Source organism: Neophocaena asiaeorientalis, unplaced genomic scaffold (genome assembly GCF_003031525.2).
Source record: "Neophocaena asiaeorientalis asiaeorientalis breed wild unplaced genomic scaffold, Neophocaena_asiaeorientalis_V1.1 scaffold39, whole genome shotgun sequence".
Classification (NCBI taxonomy): domain Eukaryota; kingdom Metazoa; phylum Chordata; class Mammalia; order Artiodactyla; family Phocoenidae; genus Neophocaena; species Neophocaena asiaeorientalis.
This window is the reverse complement of record NW_020175670.1, coordinates 7,938,762-7,963,572: the sequence shown is the minus strand read 5'-3', so window position 1 is coordinate 7,963,572 and position 24,811 is coordinate 7,938,762. Positions and strand designations below refer to the sequence as shown.

General features: G+C 39.9%; 1 protein-coding gene across 3 annotated transcripts in view; it reads left to right on the top strand.

Moving 5' to 3' along the window:
• Positions 1-22,532, top strand: part of PGM2 (phosphoglucomutase 2) — a 32,527-nt gene extending 9,995 nt beyond the window's left edge. For all 3 annotated transcript variants that reach the window (XM_024731648.1, XM_024731649.1, XM_024731650.1), the window contains exons 4-14: positions 2,311-2,395; positions 4,055-4,138; positions 4,259-4,452; positions 6,906-7,095; positions 8,585-8,682; positions 10,134-10,314; positions 10,405-10,498; positions 11,989-12,118; positions 13,074-13,263; positions 16,669-16,802; positions 22,295-22,532. In XM_024731648.1, the coding sequence (XP_024587416.1) occupies positions 2,311-2,395; positions 4,055-4,138; positions 4,259-4,452; positions 6,906-7,095; positions 8,585-8,682; positions 10,134-10,314; positions 10,405-10,498; positions 11,989-12,118; positions 13,074-13,263; positions 16,669-16,802; positions 22,295-22,397 (1,483 nt within the window). In that variant the 3' untranslated portion in view covers positions 22,398-22,532. The remainder of the gene's footprint in view (positions 1-2,310; positions 2,396-4,054; positions 4,139-4,258; positions 4,453-6,905; positions 7,096-8,584; positions 8,683-10,133; positions 10,315-10,404; positions 10,499-11,988; positions 12,119-13,073; positions 13,264-16,668; positions 16,803-22,294) is intronic.
• The last annotated feature ends 2,279 nt before the right edge of the window (positions 22,533-24,811 follow it).

Genomic DNA, 24,811 nt, shown 5'->3' with positions numbered 1-24,811 from the left:
AAGCAAGAGAGAAGCTGTATCTTTCAAGGACTGATGCTTATGAACTATATTCACAAGAGAGTAATGTAGAATAAACCTCAGAATATCAGTTTGTCAATTTCAGTTAGTGAATTTACAGTGAGAATTACATCATAAGCATGCTTTACCAGCAGGTCAGACCCTCCGGTCAAAGCATGCACAGTGCATATATGTGGCTAACTGCCAGTTTAGCTTCTCAGATTTCTTCTCCTTAGGCTGACTACCATGCTTCAGGTTGACACATCTTTCATATATGTTAACATTGTCAATTAAGGTGCAGCTGTTTCTTGCTCTGGCCTTGGGGCCATATCAGTCCCTTAAAGTGACCGATGTTACTGATTCTATTTGTTTATGGTTCAAGTCTCAGAGTTTGATAGAATGGGATGGAGTGGAGCTCAGGGTCGCTGTCTGTCACCTACAGCAAGCAAGATATTTAGAGGTTGTAACAATTACTAACCAGTATATAGTAAAACACTCATGATGAGGAAATGGACATTTTCTTTTTTTTTTTAATTTACTTATTTATTTTTGGCTGCAGTGGGTCTTCGTTGCTGTGCACAGACTTTCTCTAGTTGTGGCGAGCGGGGGCTACTCTTTGTTGCGGTGCGCAGGCTTCTCATTGGCGGTGGCTTCTCTTGTTGTGGAGCACGGGCTCTAGGCACGTGGGCTTCCGTAGTTGTGGCTCATGGACTCAAGAGCACAGGCTCAGTAGTTGTGGCTCGTGGTCTCTAGAGCACAGGCTCAGTAGTTGTGGTGCACGGGCTTAGTTGCTCCGTGGCATGTGGGATCTTCCTGGACCAGGGCTCGAACCCTTGTCCCCTGCATTGGCAGGCGGATTCTTAGCCACTGCGCCACCAGGGAAGCCCGACATTTTCTTAAAGAGTCGGAAACTATTGCAGTCTCAGAATTTTACCTAAGGAAATGTTGATTAGTTCTTTAATCTTACAGTTTTAAATATCTGGTGGGAAACATAAGCAATAACTGTTAAGTATATGCAAAGAACACACTGAATCTTTTTTCGTGCACATTTGTAACTTAATTCATATATATCACGTATATATCCTAGGTATGTTGAGTGTCTCCTTTGCCAGATTTAAGAAAGTGCCTTTAAAGTCAGCCTGAACACATGCTACACATTTCATGAGGGTAAAAGTGACTCAATACCTTCTAGTGAATACAGTGTGGATTTAATTCAGATTTTTAGTTAAGTTGTTTTTGCCAAATTTTGTTATTTTTATGACTTTCCCGTGTGTAGAGGGTTTTTTTTAATTGTCAAAATCATTTTCGTATTACTATTGATCCTAGGAATTTTGACGCTTGAGTTGTTAAAGATCTCTTTTTGCCCCAGCCAGCTCCCGAAATAGTGTTCCATGAAGTTAGTGCTCAAGAACTATTTGGGAGAATGATCAAATATTTTGTTTGTTTAATCCTGTAACAGTGTGGTGTTGTTCATTGGAAGTAAATTGCTCAATTATTGTGATGAAGTACTTTACTCCATGCATGAAGAAAGACCCAGTGCCATGTTCTATGTCCTGCCCTAAGTCAGGTGCTGTGGAAGTTGAGAAATATGTCAAGTGTCAGAGATTTAAGTCTTCTTCTAAGGGCTGAATGGAGCCAAGATGTATATATGTCATATACATGTCAGACGCATATATGTGTTACACATATATCACATACACACACATGCCAGTGTGCCGTATGTTTTGTAGAGGACAACATCGAATCAAATACGAGTCTTCATGGCATATACTGGATAGTGACAGCTTTAGACTCAGGTTTCTCTTGCCAAGTGACTTGGTACTGGGCCAGATAACTCTTTGTTGTGGGCACTGCCCTGTGCATTGTGGGATGATTTACAGCATCCCTGGCCTCCGTCCACTAGCTGCCACTAGCGCTCTACCCTGATGACAACCAAAAATGTGTCCAGACGATTCAAATGTCCCGTGGGGGCAGCATCGGCCTCCGCTGAGACCCCCTGAGAGGGAAGAGAGCTGAGAGGCTCGGGTGCAGGCCTGGGTCAGCCGCTGAGTGGCTCGTGGACATGGGACAAGTCATATGTCCTTTCTTGGCTTTAGTCCCATTTCTGTAAAACAAAGGGATGAAGTGAGATGACTCCTAATGTTCCTCCAGCCTTAATGGTCTCTGCCAGCAGAAGTAAAATAAACGTTTTCTTCGACCTGGCTGCCGTTCTCAGCCTAAAGAAATGGTTGGACCTTCATTTCCTTCTTTATTGTCACCCACGGTCCTGATGGCTCCACTTTCCTTTTCTCCCCCATCACTCTGCATTTCCAGATTCGCCCGACTTGCTGCCACTACGTTTATCAGCCAGGGGATTCCTGTGTACCTCTTCTCTGATATAACCCCAACCCCCTTTGTGGTAAGTAACTCTTTCCTCTTGTAATTTCCTGTCATGGAATCAGAGATGGGACATGGCCGAGTTTTACAGTCTTCAGTGCTCTTGGGATTCAGGTGTTTGAAAGATAGAAGGGCTCCTTGCCTTTTATCAGGAATTCTCCCTCCTCTCCAGGAATGTTCCTCCCACATCCTAGTAATATTCTCTGGTATTCAACTTTTGATTCATCCAAATTGATTTTTTTTAGTGCAATTTTTCTTTTACTTGTATTCAAAGGATATTTTAGCTAGTTAGCAAAACGTCTTTTGTTTGTTTGTCTGTCTGTTTGCTTTTTAATTTGGTTTGTATTCTTTTTTCCCAGCTATCACAATTAGGAAACTTCTTGGGTGTAAATCTGAATTCAACTCAAACCATGTCTTATCATGAAAATTTTTGACAAGTTGGTGCACCAACTTTTTATATAAATGTTTCATTCTAAATCTTATTCATGGCCAGTATAAGAAGCATACTTGGCATGTTTTAGTAAGATTTTTATCAAATTCTTATTGTAGCAGAATCTAAAGAAAAGGACAATAGGGACTGTGACAGCTGTTGCTTTTAAGTAGATAGAACTGTTAAGAGTGGAGCCAGATGCTAAGCATAAATGTTTTTAGATACTAAACCAAAAACATGGTTTGAATGCAGTTAGTTCCATCAAGTAGAAATGAGAGTGTGTAAATAAAAAAGTAAGCTCCACTAGCTTTGTGTTTACTGTCTCTAGTGCACTGACAGGTAGGTGCAGCACCTCCTAGATTGTAAATATCCCAGTAGGCACTCAATGTCACATCCAGATGTGGTTCAAGTTTTATTGTTTGATGGAAAAATTGCAATGTGTTCAAGCATCATTGGTCTTCTGTACTATATAAGTGTTGATAGCTATTACTTTTATATCCGACATGAATTAAATGAGTGTCTCATGGTCATTTGCCCACATAGTGGAGTGATTCTCCCTTTTTCTTTGCTCCAGGAAACCTGGGGAATGTGAGATAACTCCTAGGGGGGACAAGTGACCACAGTGATTCTTGGTGGGAGGGTGGAAGCGGACAGGCAGGTAGAATCTCAGGATGCCTGTGTAGAGAAAATCTCATGTGCAGCCACGGGGCGCATAAGCCTACCCTCTCCCCATTTGGGGAAGTAGTCTTGTAAAGATGGGAGCTAAGTAGAGATGCAAGAGAGGGATAATCAGACCTGGAGTGGGAGATAAATGACAAGCTGTGAGAGCTCTCTCCATTTCTCCCACATTTTCCTCAACCTTTTCCTTAAAAGCAAATCAGGGGAAGAAGAGCAGAGGAAGCAGTTGGAGGGAATAAACTGAATCCATAAGCTGCTGTCCCAAGCAGAAGGCTTACAAGAATGTGCAGTGGAGAATCAGACCATCATATTGTTTGGAGAGTTTTCTAGCTCTACCAAGGAGAAGACAGAATAAGAAGACACCTAGGAAAATACTCACCTTTCTTATTTGAATTTTGAGCAGTGAGTTAGTTCTAAAGGTAGTCAGAGTGTACTGCTTGGATGTGGCACAAAAATATTGTATGACACAATAATGATGTTTATTAAAAGGGAACATGGTACAATATATGTTAGACCTTTTAAGTATATCTGATTTTTTATTTAAAACTGTTCTCCTTTCCTACTGTATTACAGCCCTACACAGTGTCCCATTTGAAACTTTGTGCTGGAATCATGATAACTGCCTCTCACAATCCAAAGCAGGATAATGGTTACAAGGTATTTTTATTTTTCTCTCCACACTTATGTCCTTCTATATGAATCCTATGCCTTTATGGTTTGGGAGCACGAGGAATGGATGAACTGTAAACCGTCTGGATATGTTCCTGCATTCTCCAGGTGTACTGGGATAACGGGGCTCAGATCATCTCTCCTCATGATAAAGGGATTTCCCAGGCTATTGAAGAAAATCTAGAGCCATGGCCTCAAGCTTGGGACGATTCTGTAATCAATGGCAGTCCACTCTTTCATGACCCAAGTGCTTCCATCAATAAGGACTACTTTGAAGACCTTAAAAAATACTGTTTTCACAGGTAAATGGATTTAGCCAAATTCTGTTTTCATTAAATTTTCTCCTCAGTTGGTACATATTACTGTAGCTGCATCTGACTTCACAGGCTATAGATGAGGGGCTGGCAGCTTTTCTTAGAAAGACAGATAGCGAATATTTTGTGCTTTGTGAGCCACTGTGTTACAACTACCCAACTCTGCTGTTGCAGGAAAGCAGCCATAGATCATACAGAAATGAACGCATGCAAACATAGCTGTGTTCCAAAAAATGTTATTTACAAAAGTAGGTGGCTGGCCCACAGGCCACGGCTGCTAACCTCTGTTGTAGATTCATGTATATGTATATGCGTGTGTGCATATATTTGTGTGTGTGTGCACAGGCGTGTTCATAAGATACATCGCAGGCATCAGAATTATATGTGCATTTACGAAGTTGACAACGGTTAACAGATTGCTCTCCAGAGATGTTACACCAGCTGAGATTCCCACCAACAGTATATGATAATAGTATATAATCCACACATTCTTACCTATACTAAGTATTAAATTTCTCCTCTTTCCCAATTTGCTGCATGAAAGTAATACCTAACTTTATTTGCATTCTTTAATTATGAATATTTTTAATATTTAACCTATATTTTTCTATGTATTTGTTCCTCTTTTGCATTTGTAAAACCTCTTCGCTTGTACAGAAAACTAGACTTCACTTATTTCAAATATTGTTTTCCCTTCTGTTGTTACCTTTGGACTTTTTCATTGAAACTTGCAATTTCTGATTCCTGGGTTTTGTGTCACTATAGATAGATTTCTATCTTGGTTAAAAATACCAAGATTATTGGTAAAAAATACCAAGACTATTTTTTTAAAAAAAGCACAACTCCTGTTTTGCTTTGGCTTTCATGTTTACATTTTGCAATGTTTAAATCTTTTGAGTTGTTGGTGATTTTTAATTTTGTATGAAGCATAAAGTAGGAAAGCAGATTAGGTTCTTTCTAAAAAGTTGCAATTGTAACAACATATTAAACTAAAGAATCTCTTTTTCTTTGACTGATTGGAAATATCACCTTTAATCTAACAATTTCTAACATGATATATGAGTGCTTATTATGTATCAGATAACTGCTACAGTCCCTTCACTTGTACTAATTAATTTAACCTCATTTTAATCATCACGGTAATGCTGAGGGTAGGTTCTGGTGTATTGCCATCTTATAGATGAGAAAACTGTGACACAGAGAGGTTAAGAAAATAACCAATAGTCACACAGCTTATAAGTGGCAGAGCTCCAAGATTTAAATTTAGAGTCTGTCTCTAAATCATGTTAACCCCTAAGCCTTACTGCTTCTCATATATATTTCCCGTTTCAAATTGGATCAACTTCTGGACTCTATTCTGTTCCTTTATTCTGCCTTTATATATGTAGGCCTAAACTGTTCTAATCGTGATAGCTTTATAATTCACTTTAATATCTAAGAGAGTTTTTCCAGATTTGTTCTCACTGATCTTGCATATTTATTTTTCTAGATGCATTTTATTTTCAAGGGTATGTTTGTTTTAAACTACTACTGTCTTAAGGAAGACCTTGTTCATTTATTCATTGCCAAAAGATGTGGACAGTAACCTAAGAATCTAGCAATCAGATCATTGGAATTTGTTAACATCTTGTGCTTACCTTTCTATAACTTCTGCTGTTAATTTTTTTTCTTTTTTTTTAAGGTATGTTAATATTTTATTCATCTTCAGATTGGTTATAAATCATGCATCCTTGTCCAACACCTCCTATGGCTATGGTGTTGCTGCCCTTTCCCCTACAGATTAAGGCTTTTGTCCTTTAGGGGTGATGGGGGAGAAACATCTAGGTGGAGTTTTGTGTCCCTCCCAAGGTGGTGGATGTTCACTTCCACGCAGCCTGGATCACAAGAGATGCTTTCTTGAAGATTCTCCCCAAGCTTGGGGTCCGGAGAGAAATCTGCTGTGAATTTTGATGAACATTTTTATTCTGCAGTCCCTAGATCAGGGTACTCTGCCAAACAGGATTGTTACTTGACAAAGAAACTGTTTTATTTTTTATGCATCCATGTATGGGATGTTCCATCACATTGTGTTAAAAGGGACACTTTGAAACGTGTGAAGCTAGTAAAGAGTATTTACTGGCACTGCCATGGGTGGGTACTGCCACTGGGCCAGCTGTGAAAGCCGTAGCATGAAATAAAATCCAAAAGTAAGCAGATTTGTGGAAAATAACTACAGAGTAAAATTTAAAACTTGAATGTGTTGGGGGAGGGTGTATGTTTGAAAGAAAGTGAATAAGTTTTCTTTTTTTAATGGAATTAGAAAGATACTCAGTTGTCTTATACATTCTTATTACTTTGATACCTTACATTCTTAGGAATCTGGTTCCTTGATATTTTGCAGTCCTTCCAGTTTTGAGAGCCATATTTGCATATTTTATCATTCTCCATGTGTCTGATTCAAGGGCTGTGAACAGGGAGACCAAGGTGAAGTTTGTGCATACCTCCGTCCATGGCGTGGGTCACAGCTTCGTGCAGTCGGCTTTCAAGGCTTTTGACTTTGTTCCTCCCGAGGCTGTTCCCGAACAGAAGGATCCCGATCCTGAGTTCCCAACAGTGAGATACCCAAATCCTGAAGAGGGTAAAGGTGTCTTGGTAACCTGATTTTTTTTTTTAATTATAAAATTTACCTTGAATATAATTCAAAACTATTACTCTTGAGAAAAAATGTTTTTATGCATTTTCATTGTGCTGAACAAAAAAGTAATTTTATCATCGGAAATATTTATATTTATTAGTCATCCATTTCTTAAATTTTTTTTTTTTTAATTTTATTTTTGGCTGCAGTGGGTTTTCATTGCTGCGCAAGGGGGAGGGCTTTCTCTAGTTGCGGCGAGCGGGGGCTCCTCTTCATTGCGGTGCACGGGCTTCTCGTTGCGGTGGCTTCTCGTGTTGCGGAGCACAGGCTCTAGGCACATGGGCTCAGTAGTTGTGGCTCATGGGCTCTAGAGCACAGGCTCAGTAGTTGTGGCACACGGGCTTAGTTGCTCCACGGCATGTGGGATCTTCCCAGATCAGGGCTCGAACCCGTGTCCCCTGCATTGGCAGGTGGATTCTTAACCACTGCGCCACCAGGGAAGCCCAGTCATCCATTTCTTAAAGGAACTTTCAAATCAGATGTCTTAGCATCAGGATGTGAGAGCTGAAATTGGTCACAAACTTAAAACAATACTTTACATTCAATTTAACCAATTTAATTTTAAGTTAATTTACTGTTCTTCTTAATGCCAAAAAGAAACAGTAATAAAATGGAAATTTATCACATGATTTTTATTCCTCATTTGATATTTTTCTGATACGAAGAAGTACCATTTAAATTATGGTTCCTTTTAGTCTTTTTAAAGGTTCGGGTAACAATGATATCCTGAGAGTCGGTTTATTTTGGTTTGTCTGTTAGGTTGACCACAGTCCCAGGCCTGGAAATACCAGTCCAGCCACATACACTATCAGATGTGGGGCGAATCCCATGGGCACATGTGGGTCATGTGTTGATGCTCTCATTATCTGACCTTTGACTCAAAAAGTAATATGTGACCAGCCAAGACCAGCTCCAGAAATAAAATTCAGCCTCTGTTTGGGAAAAGACCTCTTTTAGTTCTTAAAGAACTGAACATTTTTAAAGACTGAAATGTGCTCAATTCTTTTTTCTTTTTTTTTTAAGCATTTTTTAAAATTTTATTTAATTTATCTATTTGGCTGCATTGGGTCTTCGTTGCTGCACGTGGGCTTTCTCTAGTTGTGGTGAGCAGGGGCTACTCTTGGTTGCGGTACGTGGGCTTCTCATTGCGGTGGCTTCTCTTGTTGCAGAGCACAGGCTCTAGGCATGTGGGCTTCAGTAGTTGTGGCACAAGGGCTCAGTAGTTGTGGCACGCAGGCTCAGGAGTTGTGGCTCGCGGCTCTAGAGCACAGGCTCAGTAGTTGTGGCGCACAGGCTTAGTTGCTCCGCGGCATGTGGGATCTTCCCGGACCAGGGCTTGAACCCGTGTCCCTTGCATTGGCAGGCGGATTCTTAACCACTGCACCACCAGAGAAGTCCTGTGCTCAATTCTTGATTGGAATGATCTTTTCTCTTATTCTTTTTCAGACATTGTCTTTTGCTTTGGCTGACAAAAGCACGGCCAAAATTGTTTTAGCAAACGACCCAGATGCTGACAGACTTGCTGTGGCAGAAAAGCAAGACAGGTACGATTAATTGTGATTACCTACATAATGGAAAATATAAAAGGTGACATCTTTGGCAGTAAAATGTTTCTGGAGAGACCAGACCTATTTGGAAATATTTCCCATTTATTTTGCAAACGATCATCTTACTTAACCTCAGTCAGGTCCTTTAACATGGAGCAAGTACTGATCCGGGGGCCACACGGTCAGCAAGCACATTACAGAGTAAACCAGCTCAGCATGTATTTGGAATTGAAATTACTATTTGTTATCTTCCCCCATTTTATCATTGCTTTTATTATAATTAATGACTCAGTGCCTAATGAGGGCAAAGTACTTTGTCGCTGGCTTTACAGTTCAGCGTTTGGTAAAAGGTTTGATGAGGAGCTGGACCTTCAAAGCAATGTTGAATTCAGGTTGAACAGACCAGGGAAGATGCCTGTGGGGCGCTGACGACGCTTAAGACAAGTGCGACTGTAGAGTTTGTATAGAGCAGTGGTAGGTAAGGGGGGAAAGTGAAAGCAGTTTGGGGTGTCAAACAGCCTATGTGATGGTTGGGAGACGATGGGGTACTGTCAAAGGGTTAGGATTTTCGATTATAACAAAACAGATTCAATTCTATATCAGGTTTTAGAAATTTAAGCTAAGGTGCTACATGCTGAAATGTGAGGTGTACTTGTAGCCACCTACAGACAGGAACATAAGCTGCAAGCCTGTTCTCTGGTGTCCTGACTGTGTGAATACTGCACTGGATCTTAAGGAATGCTAAGCAGTCTCTCTCTCAGAATCAGCAGAGCTGAGCAGAAAATTGAGATATGCAAACTATTATACTTGGGGGGGCATCTTTTTTTTTTTTAATATATTTATTTATTTATTTTTGGCTGCATTGGGTCTTCGTTGCTGTGCACGGGCCTTTCTCTAGTTGCTGAGAGCGGGGGCTACTCTTTGTTGCAGTGCGTGGTCTTCTCATTGCAGTGGCTTCTCTTGTTGTAGAGCACAGGCTCAGTAGTTGTGGTGCACAGGCTTAGTTGCTCCGCGGCATGTGGAATCTTCCCAGACCAGGGCTTGAACCCATGTTCCCTGCATTGGCAAGTGGATTCTTAACCACTGCAACACCAGTGAAGTCCTTAGGGGGCACCTTGCCAGCATGTTTCTGTTATGTTTAAAACCAAAGCCTTTGCCGAAGACTGAGATAAAAGCATTTGTGTGTCATCGCTGATGTACTTATTTTGTACGCTCTTCAAAGACAGGATGTTTGTCTAGGCGAACAGGCTGAGACACGGTAGCTGCTCGTATGTTTGTGGAGTGGCAGTCACGCTTCTGGCCTATTATTTAAACAAGAATAATAAGAACAGTCCTGCAGAGGCTACTTTGAACCTTGTTTGGCTTAATTGTTCTGTCCTTAATTGTTACTTACAATTAAGTGATCTCTCTTGAGATCACTGCTGTACATAGGTTGTTTTTTCTTACAGTGGTGAATGGAAAGTGTTTTCAGGCAACGAGTTGGGGGCCCTCTTGGGCTGGTGGCTCTTTACTTCTTGGAAAGAAAAGAACCAAGATCACAGCGCCCTCAAAGACACATATATGTTGTCCAGCACCGTCTCCTCCAAAATCCTGCAGGCCATTGCCTTAAAGGAGGGCTTTCACTTCGAGGTAAGGTGTTTGTGAGACTTGCTCTTTTCCCTTTCTTTTGCTCTGTAGAAGGTCTAAGGCATTTCTTTCTCTCTTGGATTATCCTTTCAGGAAACATTAACTGGCTTTAAGTGGATGGGAAACCGAGCCAAGCAGCTAATAGACCAGGGGAAAAATGTCTTATTTGCTTTTGAAGAAGCAATTGGTAAGAGTTGATCATGATGATCCTGGGATCAGTTAATTTATAGAATGCAAATAAATGGGCAAAGATGTGGATTTGGATTTGGGTTCAAAAGATTAACTGTGAAACAGGAACACACAGTTTGTTTTTCTTCTGTGATGCTCGGCAAATGCTGAACTGTCCTACCCCAAAGTTGGCATCACAGATTTTTTTAGCTGAAAAGAATATCTCACAAATAACCAAGCCATTCATGTCAGGAAGTGAATCCTTTGCCCAGATAATTGTGAACAGTGATGTTCTGTACGCGGCTGTAGTAGCTTCAGAATCCTCCTATTTGGGGAGTTACGATATTTCCTCACTATGGTATTGATATCCAGGCCAGACATAGTTCACTCCCCCTCATAGAGTGCTCTGCAGAGATCTGTCCAGAAGAAAGGAGAAGGCATGGTTGTGGGACTTTCATCAGAGTGACTGTCACCTGAAAGAACCAGCCAGGATGATGGAAAAACGCTTGTCTTAAATGATCACTATCAATGAGCAAAAAAGGAGAGCTAGCAATAGAAACGTGAAATGCAAATGTTTGGGCTGGGGATGTTTTAGCTCTTTGTTTAATAAAAGTTATTGGACATCATACTTATTAGATAATACATACTCTTCTAGTTCATACATTCCCTGCAACATAGACACAGGCTCATCATTGAACTGATTCATTGAATGAAGTGTAAGAGCTCAGCTTTTGCTCTTATGCTCTCAGAACTGCAATCCTGGCCTGATTATAGCTTTTTATTTAAAAAAAAAAAGATTTTCTTATATTTGTTTATCAAATATTTATTGCATATCGGTTGCACACTGACTCTGAAAGAAATGGATGACACTGACCTTAGCCTACAGCAGTTTATATAGATCTAGTTAGAAACCACACAAAAGAGTATTAGGCTAGGTGTCAAGATGAATCATATAACTCGTAAGAAATACGGGAATTCGGAGAAGACAGAATAAGCATTGACTAGAACAATTGGAAGCAGTTTTGTGTGAGCTAGAGGGATTTGGTCTACACCTGGAAAATGAGTACAATTTGTCTAGGAGGGAGACTCTCCTTACAGGTTATTCAACAAATACTTTTTCTTTTTTTCTTTTCTTTTTTGAAATTAAAGCATAGTTGAATTACAATATTATATTAATTTCATGTGTACAACACAGTGATTCAATGTTTCTATAGATTATACTCCAGTTATAGTTATTATAAAGTATCAGCTACACTGCCTGCGTTGTCCAATACATCCTTGTATCTTGGTTATTTTATATATAGTAGTTTGTACCTCAGCAAATACTTCTTGAAGGCCTGCTATGTGCTAGGCGCTGGCCTAGATTCTTAAATGTAATGGTGATGAATGAGAAGCATTTACATACTGACAACCTCTTATGCAGTAGACCAGGAGCATATAGATGTGTGCACGCACAGTGTGTGAAGGGACCTACTCCTCAGGGTGTGTGTATGACACGTGTTTCTGCAGGATATATGTGCTGCCCTTTCGTTCTGGACAAAGATGGAGTCAGTGCCGCCGTCATAAGTGCAGAGTTGGCCAGCTTTCTCGCAACCAAGAATTTGTCTTTGTCTCAGCAGCTAAAGGCCATCTATGTTGAGTAAGTTTCTATTGGCTGTTAAATTGAAGTAATGTTTTTTTCATTTCAGTTGTGCAACACAATGATTCAATGTATATCTATATTGTGAAATGATCGCAACAAATACAGTTTACATGTTATCCCCACATGTAGTAATATTTTTTAATGTTTTACTCCGTTCTTATGCATGAGATACTAATATTCTTTCTGATGTCCTTACTTTGACTATGAATTCTATTGCCTATAAAAACTAAATAAGGGATCACCTTTTCCTTTTGATATTTAACTACTTAATAGTAATTACCATTCATGATGACATTGATTCTTAACAAATGAGAACATTAGTTGCAGAAATGGCTAAGGGAAGAATGTGATTTTTAAGTGTCCAATGTCAAAAAAGACACATGTGTTCACAAAACATGTTTAGTCTTTAAAGCAATTATTCACCAGTGTCTTTGTAGTGCAAAAGCAGCCAGACACAATACATAAGGTAATGGGCATGGCATGGCTACGTTCCAATAGAGAAACTTTTACTTAGAAGTACAGGCTGAGGGCCACAGAGCAGTTCAGCGATCCCTGGGGTAGATTATTGGACCTCTTTTATAAAATTGGACCTCTTTTTTTTTTTTTTTTTGGCGGGGGGTACGTGGACCTCTCACTGTTGTGGCCTCTCCCGTTGCAGAGCACAGGCTCCAGACGCACAGGCTCAGTGGCCATGGCTCACGGGCCCAGCCGCTCCACGGCATGTGGGATCCTCCCAGACCGGGGCACGAACCCGTGTCCCCTGCATTGGCAGGCGGGCTCTCAACCACTGCGCCACCAGGGAAGCCCTGAACCTCTTTTTTAATGCTGAATTATTCCTTTGAAATTAGTCACGGTTATTTGTTTTAGAATATACTGGTTGATACATGTTCAGTGTACACTGTGCAGAATTACTTGTTCCTCATTTTGCATGTAATTGTGTTTGTATTGATAGGTATGGCTACCATATCACCAAAGCTTCATATTTTATCTGCCACGATCAAGGCACTATTAAAAAATTATTTGAAAACCTTAGAAACTACGATGGGAAGAATACTTATCCAAAAACTTGTGGCAAATTTGAAATTTCTGGTATTAGGGACCTTACAACTGGCTATGATGATAGCCAACCTGATAAAAAAGCTGTAAGTAATGTCTTTTATCAATTAAACTCGTCTCTATTTACTTTTTGACTATACTTTGAATAGCTCAACTTAATCATATAATTAATTGAAGCTGATTTTAGGCATTATTATAAATAAGCTATCAAAATATACAGATAGTTACAAATCATGAGCTGAAACTGAAGGGGTTCTCGCTAGTCATCTAAGCCAATACTGTCATTTAATACAGCAGGAAATCGATACAGTCGTCCCTCATCATCTGAGGGTTTCACATCCGCACATACCGAGGGTCGATTGTACTACACTATTTAATGGACTTGAGCATCCATGAATTTTGGTATCTGTGGGGGGCTCATGGAACCAAACCTCCACGGGTACCGAGGGACGACTATACTCAGAAGTATAAGACCTGCCTGTGGTCACACAGCTAATTGGTGATGCTAGGGATAGAATCTGGGTCTTCTGATTCCAAACGCAGCTTTTCCTCTCTTTCAGCAGTTGAACTTGAAAAAGCATCAGAATCACCTGGTGGCCAGGTTAAAACACTGAGTCCTGCAGCCCACCCGTTATTTACCTTTCTAATAAGTTCCCTGCTGATGCTAATGCTACTGGTCCAACTTTGAGGACCACTGCTTGCTTCCTCCTTAGTTTTACCCTGTTCTCTGAATATATAGGAGTTGTTAGCTGTAAAGCATGAGTTTGCATTCTTCCTACCATGTAGATTCCCCCAATGGAGTCAAAAGAAGGCTCAAATGTGGCAGAAGAGTATTGCTAACTATGGCAGGGGGGTAGAGGAAGGACAGTAAGAATATCCTTATGAGATACTGGACATTTGCCTTTTTTTTTTTTTTAATTTTTGAATTTTATTTATTTTTTTATACAGCAGGTTCTTATTAGTTATACCTTTTATACATATTAGTGTATATATTTCAATCCCAGTCTCCTAATTCATCACATGGACATTTGCTTTGATATTCACCTTGTTATATTTTTTAATTTACATCTGCACACAATATGTTTTTAAAGGCAAATAGTATTAAAAGGGTTATGATTAAACATGGCAGTTCCAACTCCTGCCATCTCATTTCCATGTGCCAAGACAACCACCTTCCCTCTTAGTTGTTTCTCCTGGTATTTACCACCAGATTTCTAAACAGTGTGCTCATGTGGTGATACTATGACTTACCAGTGTTAGACTTTATTAATTTTCTATTATGGAGATAGGGATTTAGTTCTTACACTTCCAGCATTCACGACTCTTCTCCCTGTCCTTACAGTACATTTATACCACAGCTCTTGGTGGCATCAGATTCCATGCTTGTATTATTATGACTGGTAACTATTGTTTTTTGCTTAGTTAAGTAGTGTACTATGATTAGGTTCCCCTTAATTTGTATAAAGAATTACTTTTCCTTTAATTGATAGCTGCTTTGTTCTTTCATTTGCATGGATTTCTATGTAACCCTCACCAGTTCTTCCCACATCCTTCAAATACCTCTCAGTAGGGTTTTTGACCTGGACTGTTGGTTCCATCTTGTTTCCAATGGCCTCCCTCCTGGTCCCTTCCTCTGGGGAGAGCCTTCTGCTCTCTGGGTTGAATGCCCAGCTGTCATCCTGGGAATGCCCTTTCACCACTCTCTGGGGGTGGGTCCCTTGCTCCTGGACCCCATGATTTCCTCTTTTTATATTTATCTTCCTAAATCACATCCTCTAGTAGCTTCCTAAGAAGAAATGAATGACAGGTAAATTTTTGGAGGTGTTTAGGTCTGAAAACGTCTTACTCTACCCTCATGCTTTATTGACTCACAGTTTGGAAAGTATTGCTCTGTATTTGTAAAGCCGTTGAGCATCCATCATTCATTCACTCAGGAAATAGTTGGGACCTGCTGTGTGCTGCACTCAGGGATGAGAACACCATACTCATTCAGTCCTTTCTGTGCCATTTGTTTTTTTCTCCATGGGAAGACATTAGGAACTTTCCGCTAAACTTGGGGTTCTAAAATTTCAGTGATATGCTTTTAGTATGGGTCTCTTTTCATTCATTTTTCTGGATACTTGGTTGGTCTTTGTTGATCTACGGAGTCATTTCTTTCAGTTCTGAGAAATTCTCTTGATTTTTGTCAAAGAAGGACGCTGGATGGTTGTTTTTCAAGTAACCTCTTCCCTTGCATTTTCTGTTCTCACCTTCTTGACAAGTCCTTCTTGACAGGTTCTTAGATGCTGACTCTCCTGGAGTGATGTTCTACTTTCCGTGTTTCTTTTTTCCCACTGTCCATCTATATCCTTCTTTCCTACTTTTGGGGAGATTACCTCAACATTAACTTTCAATGCTTCTTTGAACATTTCAGCTCTTTTTCTCTAATTTATTGAAAGTAACATCTTTTTCTTGTTTCATGTGTATTATATCTTACCTCTCTTAAGGATATTAATTATAGCTTTTTTAAAATGTAGATCTTGTTTCCTCTGTATTGTCTTTATTTCCCTCAGGGTCTCCTGGGGACGCCTCACTCTCACCCTAGTCTCCTGCCTGAGGGTAATAAACTGGGATGCTGAGGCCCCAGAAGTGGTGGAAAGGTGCTGCGGACCTGGGAGGAGGGGTTTGAGCATTCAATGTGCAGACTCTGACTTACTCTAAGTTTTCTCCATGCCCTGCCCTCCATGGTGCCCAGCGTCCCCGGCTTCTGAGCCCTTCTGGTTCAATTACACCAGAGATTTAAACCGTCTCCTGATGAGGTGGTTGGTTGACCACGTGGGCAGAAGGTGGGGATTTGGGAGGATCTAATAGCTTCTTTGTCTCACGCCTGCCCTTTGCTGTACCAGGTGCCCTAGGTAGTGAGCTTTACCAGGGCCCTGCAGAACATGCTGACTCGGTTCTTATCTGCCTGCTACAGGGGCTCCGAGGACATTCTTCTGTGTTCCATCAGGTCACCTCTGCCCCTCCACCTGGTTTCTGACTGCCACGATTAGTTGGCAACCCCCTCAACTGCTGCTGCCTCTTTGCCCTTGTGTGTTTTTTTATTTTAATGCTTCAGTCATTTTAGTGGAGTTTGGAGAGCAATCAGCTAAGAATACATCTATCAGAAGCCCTTGAAAGTGAAATAAGCCTAGTGTTTTCTGGGGTTTTGGTAATGCATTATTAATCGGTTTAAAGCAATTTCTTGTGAAAATGATGTGTTTCAATTTTAGTAAAACTTTAGTAGCTTTAATAGAACCATGGAGGTAAAAAGTAATATACAAAGTTAATTTTCACAAATTGCCTTATTATTATTATTTCATTTATACAGAGTACATTTTCTGATTTCCTCAAAAATGTTCTTTTCTTCTTTGTTTTGCATTTACTTTCTTGCTTATTCAGGGGAAAATGTTAATTAGGTAAGAACAGCTGATGTTACTACTTAAATTTATAACGTGTAAATTAATTCCTAGGTTCTCCCTACTAGTAAAAGCAGTCAAATGATCACCTTTACCTTTGCTAATGGAGGTGTGGCTACCATTCGGACCAGTGGGACAGAGCCCAAAATCAAGTACTATTCGGAACTGTGCGCCCCCCCTGGAAATAGGTATGCTATGGATGGCAGCTGCTGTGCTTTTTATTCCCTAAACTTCCTAAATTCTATTCAGACGCTAAGTAAAATATTTTATCTTTCCAATATGTAGTTTAATTAGGAATGTTGTTTCAGAACCTGCAGCACTATTGTGACATTAACAGCCCCTTGAAGCGTCTAGGGACAAGAGTGCTTACTTCCTGCTTGGTTATTTCCTTCTACCCCAAATTTCCCTGTATGGGAAAATTTCATTCCTAATTTCAGTAATAATAATTAAATTTCCTTTTTCTAGTACTTTATATTTGAGGCTGACACCAATGACTTTTTCTCTTTTTCTCCGTGTCTCTGATAAAATAAATTGAAATGCATTACACGTCCATTCAACAAATATCTTTGAGCACCTATTGTGTGTAAGTCACGCTGGGTCTTGGGGCAGATGAAGAGCCACAGCAGAAAGAGTCCTTACCACCAAAGAGCCGATGGTCTGGTAGCTTCAGGGTCATGCTTTGTGACCTTGGTAAAGGGTTTGAGTTGGTCACTTCCCAACACCTGTAACATTTTGAACTTTATCAGCCATGGTACATGTAGCTAGCACGTGTAAATGTCATATTACACACCTATTTAACAGTCATTTAGCTATCATTTCTCTATTTCGAATACAGTTCAAAATCAGGAAATTTGGGACTTCCCTGGTGGCACAGTGGTTAAGAATCCTCCTGCCAATGCAGGGGACAGGAGTTCGAGCCCTGGTCAGGGAGGATCCCACATGCTGCGGAGCAACTAAGCCCGTGCGCCACAACTACTGAGCCTGCACTCTAGAGCCCGCAAGCCACAACTACTAGCCCACGTGCCACAACTACTGAAGCCCGCGTGCCTAGAGCCCATGCTCCACAACAAGAGAAGCCACCTCAATGAGAAGCCCGCGTACCGCAACAAAGAGTAGCCCCCATTTGCCACAACTAGAGAAAGCCTGTGGGCAGCAACGAAGACCCAGCGCAGCCAAAAAATAAAAATAATTTTTTAAAAATCAGGAAATTTTTTTAAAAAGTGAATTAAGTCAGTGCTGTCCAACAGGAATAAAATGTGAGCCACATATGCAATTTGAAATTTTCTCCTAGACACAATTTTAAATAGTGAAAAGAAACAGATAATATATTTATTTAACTAAGTATTTTAAGTATTAACGTTGCAACATGTAATCACTATAAAACTTATTAATGAGATATTAAAAAATTTTTTTTTCACACTAAGTCTTCAAAATCCATACAATATTTTACACTTACCACACATCTCAAATTCAGATGCTATATTTTTTTGGAAATACTTAAAATGTTTTGTTTGTTTTTTTAATATTTATTTATTTGGCTGTGCCGAGTCTTAGTTGCGGCTTGCAAGATCTTCATTGCGGCATGTGGGTTCTAGTTCCCCAACCGGGGATCAAACCCAGGCCCCTTGCATTGGGAGCACGGAGTCTTAGCCACTGGACCACCAGGGAGGTCCTCTTAATCTATATTTAGAGTTCCTAAAATTTACAGTTGAAAAAGTAGATTTTGACACCCAAGTTGTTGGAAACATACTTAAGTTTTCCAATAACTGAATCAAGTGCTAGTTTTCAAATTTGAATTTCAATTAATTAACTTAAATGAAAAATTCAGTTCCTCTGTTGAACTAACCGCATTTCAGTTGCACTGTAGCCACGTGTGGCTAGTGGCTACTGTAGTAGACGACACAGGCCTAGGTAGTAATGGCACATACGCTCCAAAGCTTTGTCCATAGCGTTTTTCTGGCTTGTGAACCAAATTTACAACCAAATTTACATTATGAAATAAGAGCAGAGGAAATTTTCTGAGCATCTTAAATCAGTGAGCTAACAGCAGATTAAATGTAGCAGATTAGAGGGGCAGGGAAGATTTGTTACAGTTGGACTTGCCTTAGGCATGAAGAAGTGAGGGCTGATAGCAACGCAAGAAATATTAAAACAAAACAAAACTATAAAACATGGATACAAGAACTCAGAATAGTCACCTGTTGGGGACTTTATCATAAAGGAAATAGCAAGCCACACCCAAATCAGCCCTGAATCTTCTTCTGAATAATTCTCATTCTCAGTGTTTTCGTATTTCTGTATCTCATTCTTTTGAAAACAAATGGACATAAATCCAATTTAAAGATCTATTTTCTCTCTATATGTTTTTCCTTTTCATTATCCTGTGAAAATATGTGTAATTTTTTTTTTTTTTTTGCAATACGCGGGCCTCTCACTGTTGTGGCCTCTCCTGTTGCAGAGCACAGGCTCCGGACACACAGGCTCAGCGGCCATGGCTCACGGGCTCAGCCGCTCCGTGGCATGTGGGATCTTCCCGGACCGGGGCACGAACCCGTGTCCCCTGCATCGGCAGGTGGACTCTCAACCACTGTGCCACCAGGGAAACCCAATATGTGTAATATTTTAGAAAACTTTCTTTTATAATAACAATACAACTTACTGTTTAAGGATCTGTGGTATTTACATTTTTCACATGCCTTATGGAGTGGACTTAAATTTAAATATTAGTTTCTAAATTGCTGAAAATACTTTGAAAATTTGTCCTTTTATTATAGTCATTGAAATGTTACTCCCATTTATTAAATGAAACATTAGGCACTAGGTCAGCCCATAGATATGCTGTCAGGGCTCAAGCAAGGCATGAGCACAGCTAACACACAACAGCAATAAAGCCATGGCTAAGGTTTCCTTACTTTCTGTTAATGTTAAATATTATTAATATATTTTATATCGTGAATTTCATTCATTCATGGAATTCTGTAATCCACTAACCCTTTTGAATAGAAAATCTTTTTCAAATATAAGTCCTGCTTTTAAAAAATATTTTTGTTGGGGTTGATGTCTGTAGTTGTTGTTTTTTGGTTGTTTTTTGTTTTGGGGGTTTGTTTTGGCTGTGTCGCACGGCTTGTGGGATCTTAATTCCCTAACCAGGGATCAAACTTGCACCCTCGGCCGTGAAAGCACAGAGTCCTAACCACTGGACTGCCAGGGAATTCCCTTGATGTCTTTAGTTTTGTTCAACTTTTTGTGAAAATTTTCAAACCTATAGAAATGTAGAAATAATGTAGTGAATGCCCACATACTCCTCACGTAGACTAGGGGTTGACAAACTTTTTCTGTAAAGAGCCAAATAGTAACGATTTTAGGGATTACAGACCATACAGCCCTTGTTATAACCACTCAGCTCTGCTGTTGTAGCCGGAAAGCTGCCACAGACTTAAAAGAATAGGTGTGGCTGTGTTCCAACAAAACTTTATTTACACAAACAGGCTGCAAGCCATAGTTTGCCTACCCTAACCTAGTTTCAGCAATTGCTAACATTTTGCAATATTTGCTCTCACTCACCATACATATCAATATTATATATTTGGGTTGGTTTATTTGTTTTCTCAGCCATTTGAAAATAAGTCACAGACTTCAATACTTAACTACTAAGAACAAGGACACTCTCTTACTATCTCAAGATTTAGGTAATAGTCTCAAGCAGGGTTCTAACAGAGAAACAAAACCAGCAGGGGATATATAGTAAATTCATTGATGAGTTTTGTTTTATGTATATTGTTTTAAGAAAACCAATAAGGGCTTCCCTGGTGGCATAGTGGTTAAGAATCCGCCTGCCAATGCAGGGGACATGGGTTCGAGCCCTGGTCCGGGAAGATCCCACATGCTGCAGAGCAACTAAGCCCATGTGCCACAACTACTGAGCCTGCACTCTAGAGCCTGTGTGCCACAACTACTGAAGCCCGCACGCCTAGAGCCCGTGCTCCGCAACAAGAGAAGCCACCGCAATGAAAGGCCTGTGTTTCGCAATGAAGAGTAGCCCCCTCTCGCCACAACTAGAGAAAGCCCGCGTGCAGCAACAAAGACCCAACTCAGCCAAAAAGAAAGAAAGAAAGAAAGAAATTTATATTAAAAAAAAACAACAGTAATTATTAGTCAGCGTGCCTTCCTGAGAACTCTTATTTTCTTCAAAGCATATTTATGGAGAAGGAAAAGACTTGTGTAATTCATATATATTTATGAAGCATAATTACTATATATGTTACCAATGGGGGGGTAAAAGTAATTATAATGCTAGCTACATTTATTGAGGTTTTTGGGCCAGGTTCTGTGCTAATTGCTTTCTATAATTTATCTCAATCTATACGACAACTCTCTTGAGAAAATAGTCTTTATCTCAATTTTACAGATGAGGAATCTGGGCCTTTGAAAGGTTGACTCACTTGCCCAAGGGCACACAGCTAGTAAGTAGTACAGCCAGAATTAATGTCTGTAATAAAATGGATTGTTTTAGTTGTACTGGTTAACTATTACAATGCAAAAATGATATTAACTAATTACAAAGATTGCCCTTTCTGTTAAAGTTAAGTTTGCATATATTAAAGGTGGTCAAGTATGAAGTATTAAAAGTTTGAATTGAAGGATTTTTGTTTTTCTATTGAGCTTTTTGGTTTTAAGTACTTATAGTAACTCACCTCATGCTAGTAACCTGATATGTAAGGCTGCCACATAAATTAGACACCTGTCTAATTACAAGTCTGTTTTATCTGTTATCAACCTTCCAGTTGTTTGCACATAAATGAGTGTTTTCCACATTCTTGAAAACTTGGTTTCCTTAAAGGGATCTAGTTCCCAGGATTTTTGTTTATACTTTAGTTGTGACCCTTTGGTTCCCAAAGTAGAATAAAAAGCAGCCGCCTAGCACAGGGAGATCAGCTCGGTGCTTTGTGTCCACCTAGAGGGGTGGGGTAGGGAGGGTGGGAGGGAGACGCCAGAGGGAGGAGATATGGGGATATATGTATGTGTATAGCTGATTCACTTGTTATACAGCAGAAACTAATACACCATTGTAAAGCAATTATACTCCAATAAAGATGTTAAAAAAATAATAATAAACAGGGGGTCTCGGGGTCTGAGTTCCGGGTGAGTGACCAGCAGGCCCACTAGGAGGCTCCCCATCTCTTCCATCCTGGGAAGGCCTGACACAGGAGGCTGTAGCCGAGCTCCCGATAGTTTGAAGACAAACAGGATCAAGAACATTCATATCCTGGGAGACCAAAGACTTGCCAGCCATGTCATTTGTAAAAGTTTAGCAGGATTTAATGACAGCTGAAGTCATGAAAGTTTTCTCTGCACTGTTAGGTACAGACAGAACTTTTAGGGATGCTAGGCTACAAATTGTGTTTCTTAAAAATTCTTATGAGAAGTGCAAAGGGCTGCTTTTGTTTTTAGTAGAGACCTCAGGAAGGCCTTTGCGGAAAATATGAATATTGCCACATGAGGTTTTTGTCTACATCACAGATGTGTTCCCATGCTTAAGTAACTGGAGTTCTGTTTTGTCTGATTTAGCCCTCCGCTTAAGGGTAAATATCAATGTTAATTGATCTATGTGAGGAATCTTTAAAATATGCTTTGGAATAATCCACTGACCTGGAATTTTTTTTTCCCCTTTATTTTGCAGTGATCCCGACCAGCTGAAGAAAGAACTAAATGAACTAGTCAGTGCTATTGAAGAACATTTTTTCCAGCCACAAAAGTATAACCTGCAGCCAAAAGGAGAGTAAACTATCCCAGCCTTGGGCATAATTACATTTCCCTACAATTAAGCTGAACTTGATTTCTTAAGCAATGTTTTTGTGGGCTAAATAATTTAAACTATTGCTACAAGTATTCATATTTTTTTAATAGACCTACACTCCTCCTTGTTTTATGTTTGAACTTTAAGGGTAATAAAGAAAGATGGTCAAATCTAACAAACCAACATTCCAGTTAAAAGGTTGAGCATCACCTGAATTTTAAAAATGAAGATTTTGGGGCTTCCCTGGTGGCGCAGTGGTTGAGAGTCCGCCTGCCGATGCAGGGGACATGGGTTCGTGCCCTGGTCCGGGAGGATCCCACATGCCACGGAGCGGCTGGGCCCGTGAACCATGGCCGCTGAGCCTGCGCGTCCGGAGCCTGTGCTCCGCAATGGGAGAGGCCACAACAGCGAGAGGCCTGCGTACCGCAAAAAAAATAAAACCATAAAAAATGAAGATTTTAAAAATAACTAACCTTCAAAAATATACTGTAATTAATATGCTTTCATTAGAATAAATACCAAATATGTTTCTTCTCTAAAATTCATTTTATGTGTAAGTAAAACAGCCAGAAAGCCTATACGTGTTACTAAATTCTGGGCTGTCCTATGTAAGATAGCCACTTCTACATATATGTATATTTACATTTCTGTCAGTTGCTTATAAAGTAAAATAGATGAACAGATCAAATGTTGTATTTAGGGAAAATACAATTCACAGGAACCTATAAAGTAGAGCAAAAGATACTTTAAAAAGGTAGTTTTTTGATCTAAAACTTTAATTCTAATAATGCACCATTATACATTGTGTATGTGCTAGGAAAAAACAGCTTAACCATCTTTGTTCACTGTGTTAACATTCACTTTATCTCTTTAAATCTTGAATGAAACAATTGGTTATTTGAAACTTGCAAAGTAGATTATTGTAGTTTTTTGCTTTAACACAATTGAGTGTGGTTTTGGTCCTAAAGCAGCAAGGACTCTATAAACAGTGACTACCTGACCTTGATTTTTTTTGCCTTGTTCTTAATGTGATCACAATCTGAAACTAGGCTTTTCCAGGTTCATTATTTAATCTGCGCCTCCTCATAATTGATGGCCTTAAAGCCTTCCAAAATGACTCCCATTGAGTACCCATGACTGAGGACCAAACTGTTCTTTATATACTTTATATATTTGTGTGATTTTTTAAAGCAAATGATTGCCTATACTCTTATTAACTTAAATGGTTATTAACAGTTTCAGAACAATGAAAAATTACAGTACCATTGGCAATCATGTTTCTCATGTAAAGGAAAGAATATTTGTATATCCTAGTGATACATAGTTTGTCCCCTACCAGATCTCTTAAATGTACAATATTCAATATATTCTATCAGCTGCTTCGTTGTAAAAGCTGTATTTATTTTTGTTTTCTAGCCTTAAAGTGTACTCTGGGAAAGAGAAACTTTAGATTTGTGTCCTCTCTACATTTTTGTGAGCACATAAATTGTACCCCATCACAGAGTTTGTTTCTGGAATGCGAATGTAATTAAGATCCAGTCCTGCTTGATGGAGCTCAGGGTCTAATTGGACGGCTGATAAGTAACTACAGTACTTAACACGTTCTATAATTGAGTTATCTGCAAAGTACTCAGAGTTGAGGATTGTGAGAGAGGGATTCATAAAGTACTCAGAGTTGAGGATTGTGAGAGAGGGATTCATTCTGCCCAGAGGAAGCTTCACCTTCAGGGGCAGGTAGCAGCTGGAGATGGAGGAGGAAGTCTTCCAGGCACAGAGCACAGCATTAGCAAAAGCCTGGAGGCACTGGGGTATGTTTGTGCAGTCCTGGACGGAGGTGGGGAGATGGTGAAAACAGAACGCAGATGTAAACTTCAGGACCTGCCCCACTTCCCTCATGTATGTGAGTGGGTGATTCAGTTGGACCTAGAGGAGATCCTCCAGTAAGTACTTCTTGACTTTTTCTTGTTATTGCGGGATGCAGGGTAGCAACGTGTGGTGCATAAAGCTTGCACCACGAGGACCCTGCATTCTAGTCTTGGTCCATGGGGAGCCAGCTCTGTGACCTTAGTCAGGTCACTTAGCCTGTCAAAGTCTCCATTTTGTTGTTTTTTAGGACTTTGGGTTTTTTTAGGGCAGTGCTAGGTTCACAGCAAAATTGAAGGAAGGTACAAAGATATCCCGTACCCACCCTGCCCCCACCCCATGCACAGCCTCCCCATTATCGACACCCCACCAGAGTGGTGCATTTGTTACTATTGATGGACCTATAGTTAACACATCATTATCATCCAAACTGTGGAAACAAGGAAAAGGTCAGTGAATTGCCAGGGGTCAAGGGGGAAGGAGAGATGAATAGGCAGAGCACAGAGGATTTTTATGGCAGTAAAAAAAATTTTCTGT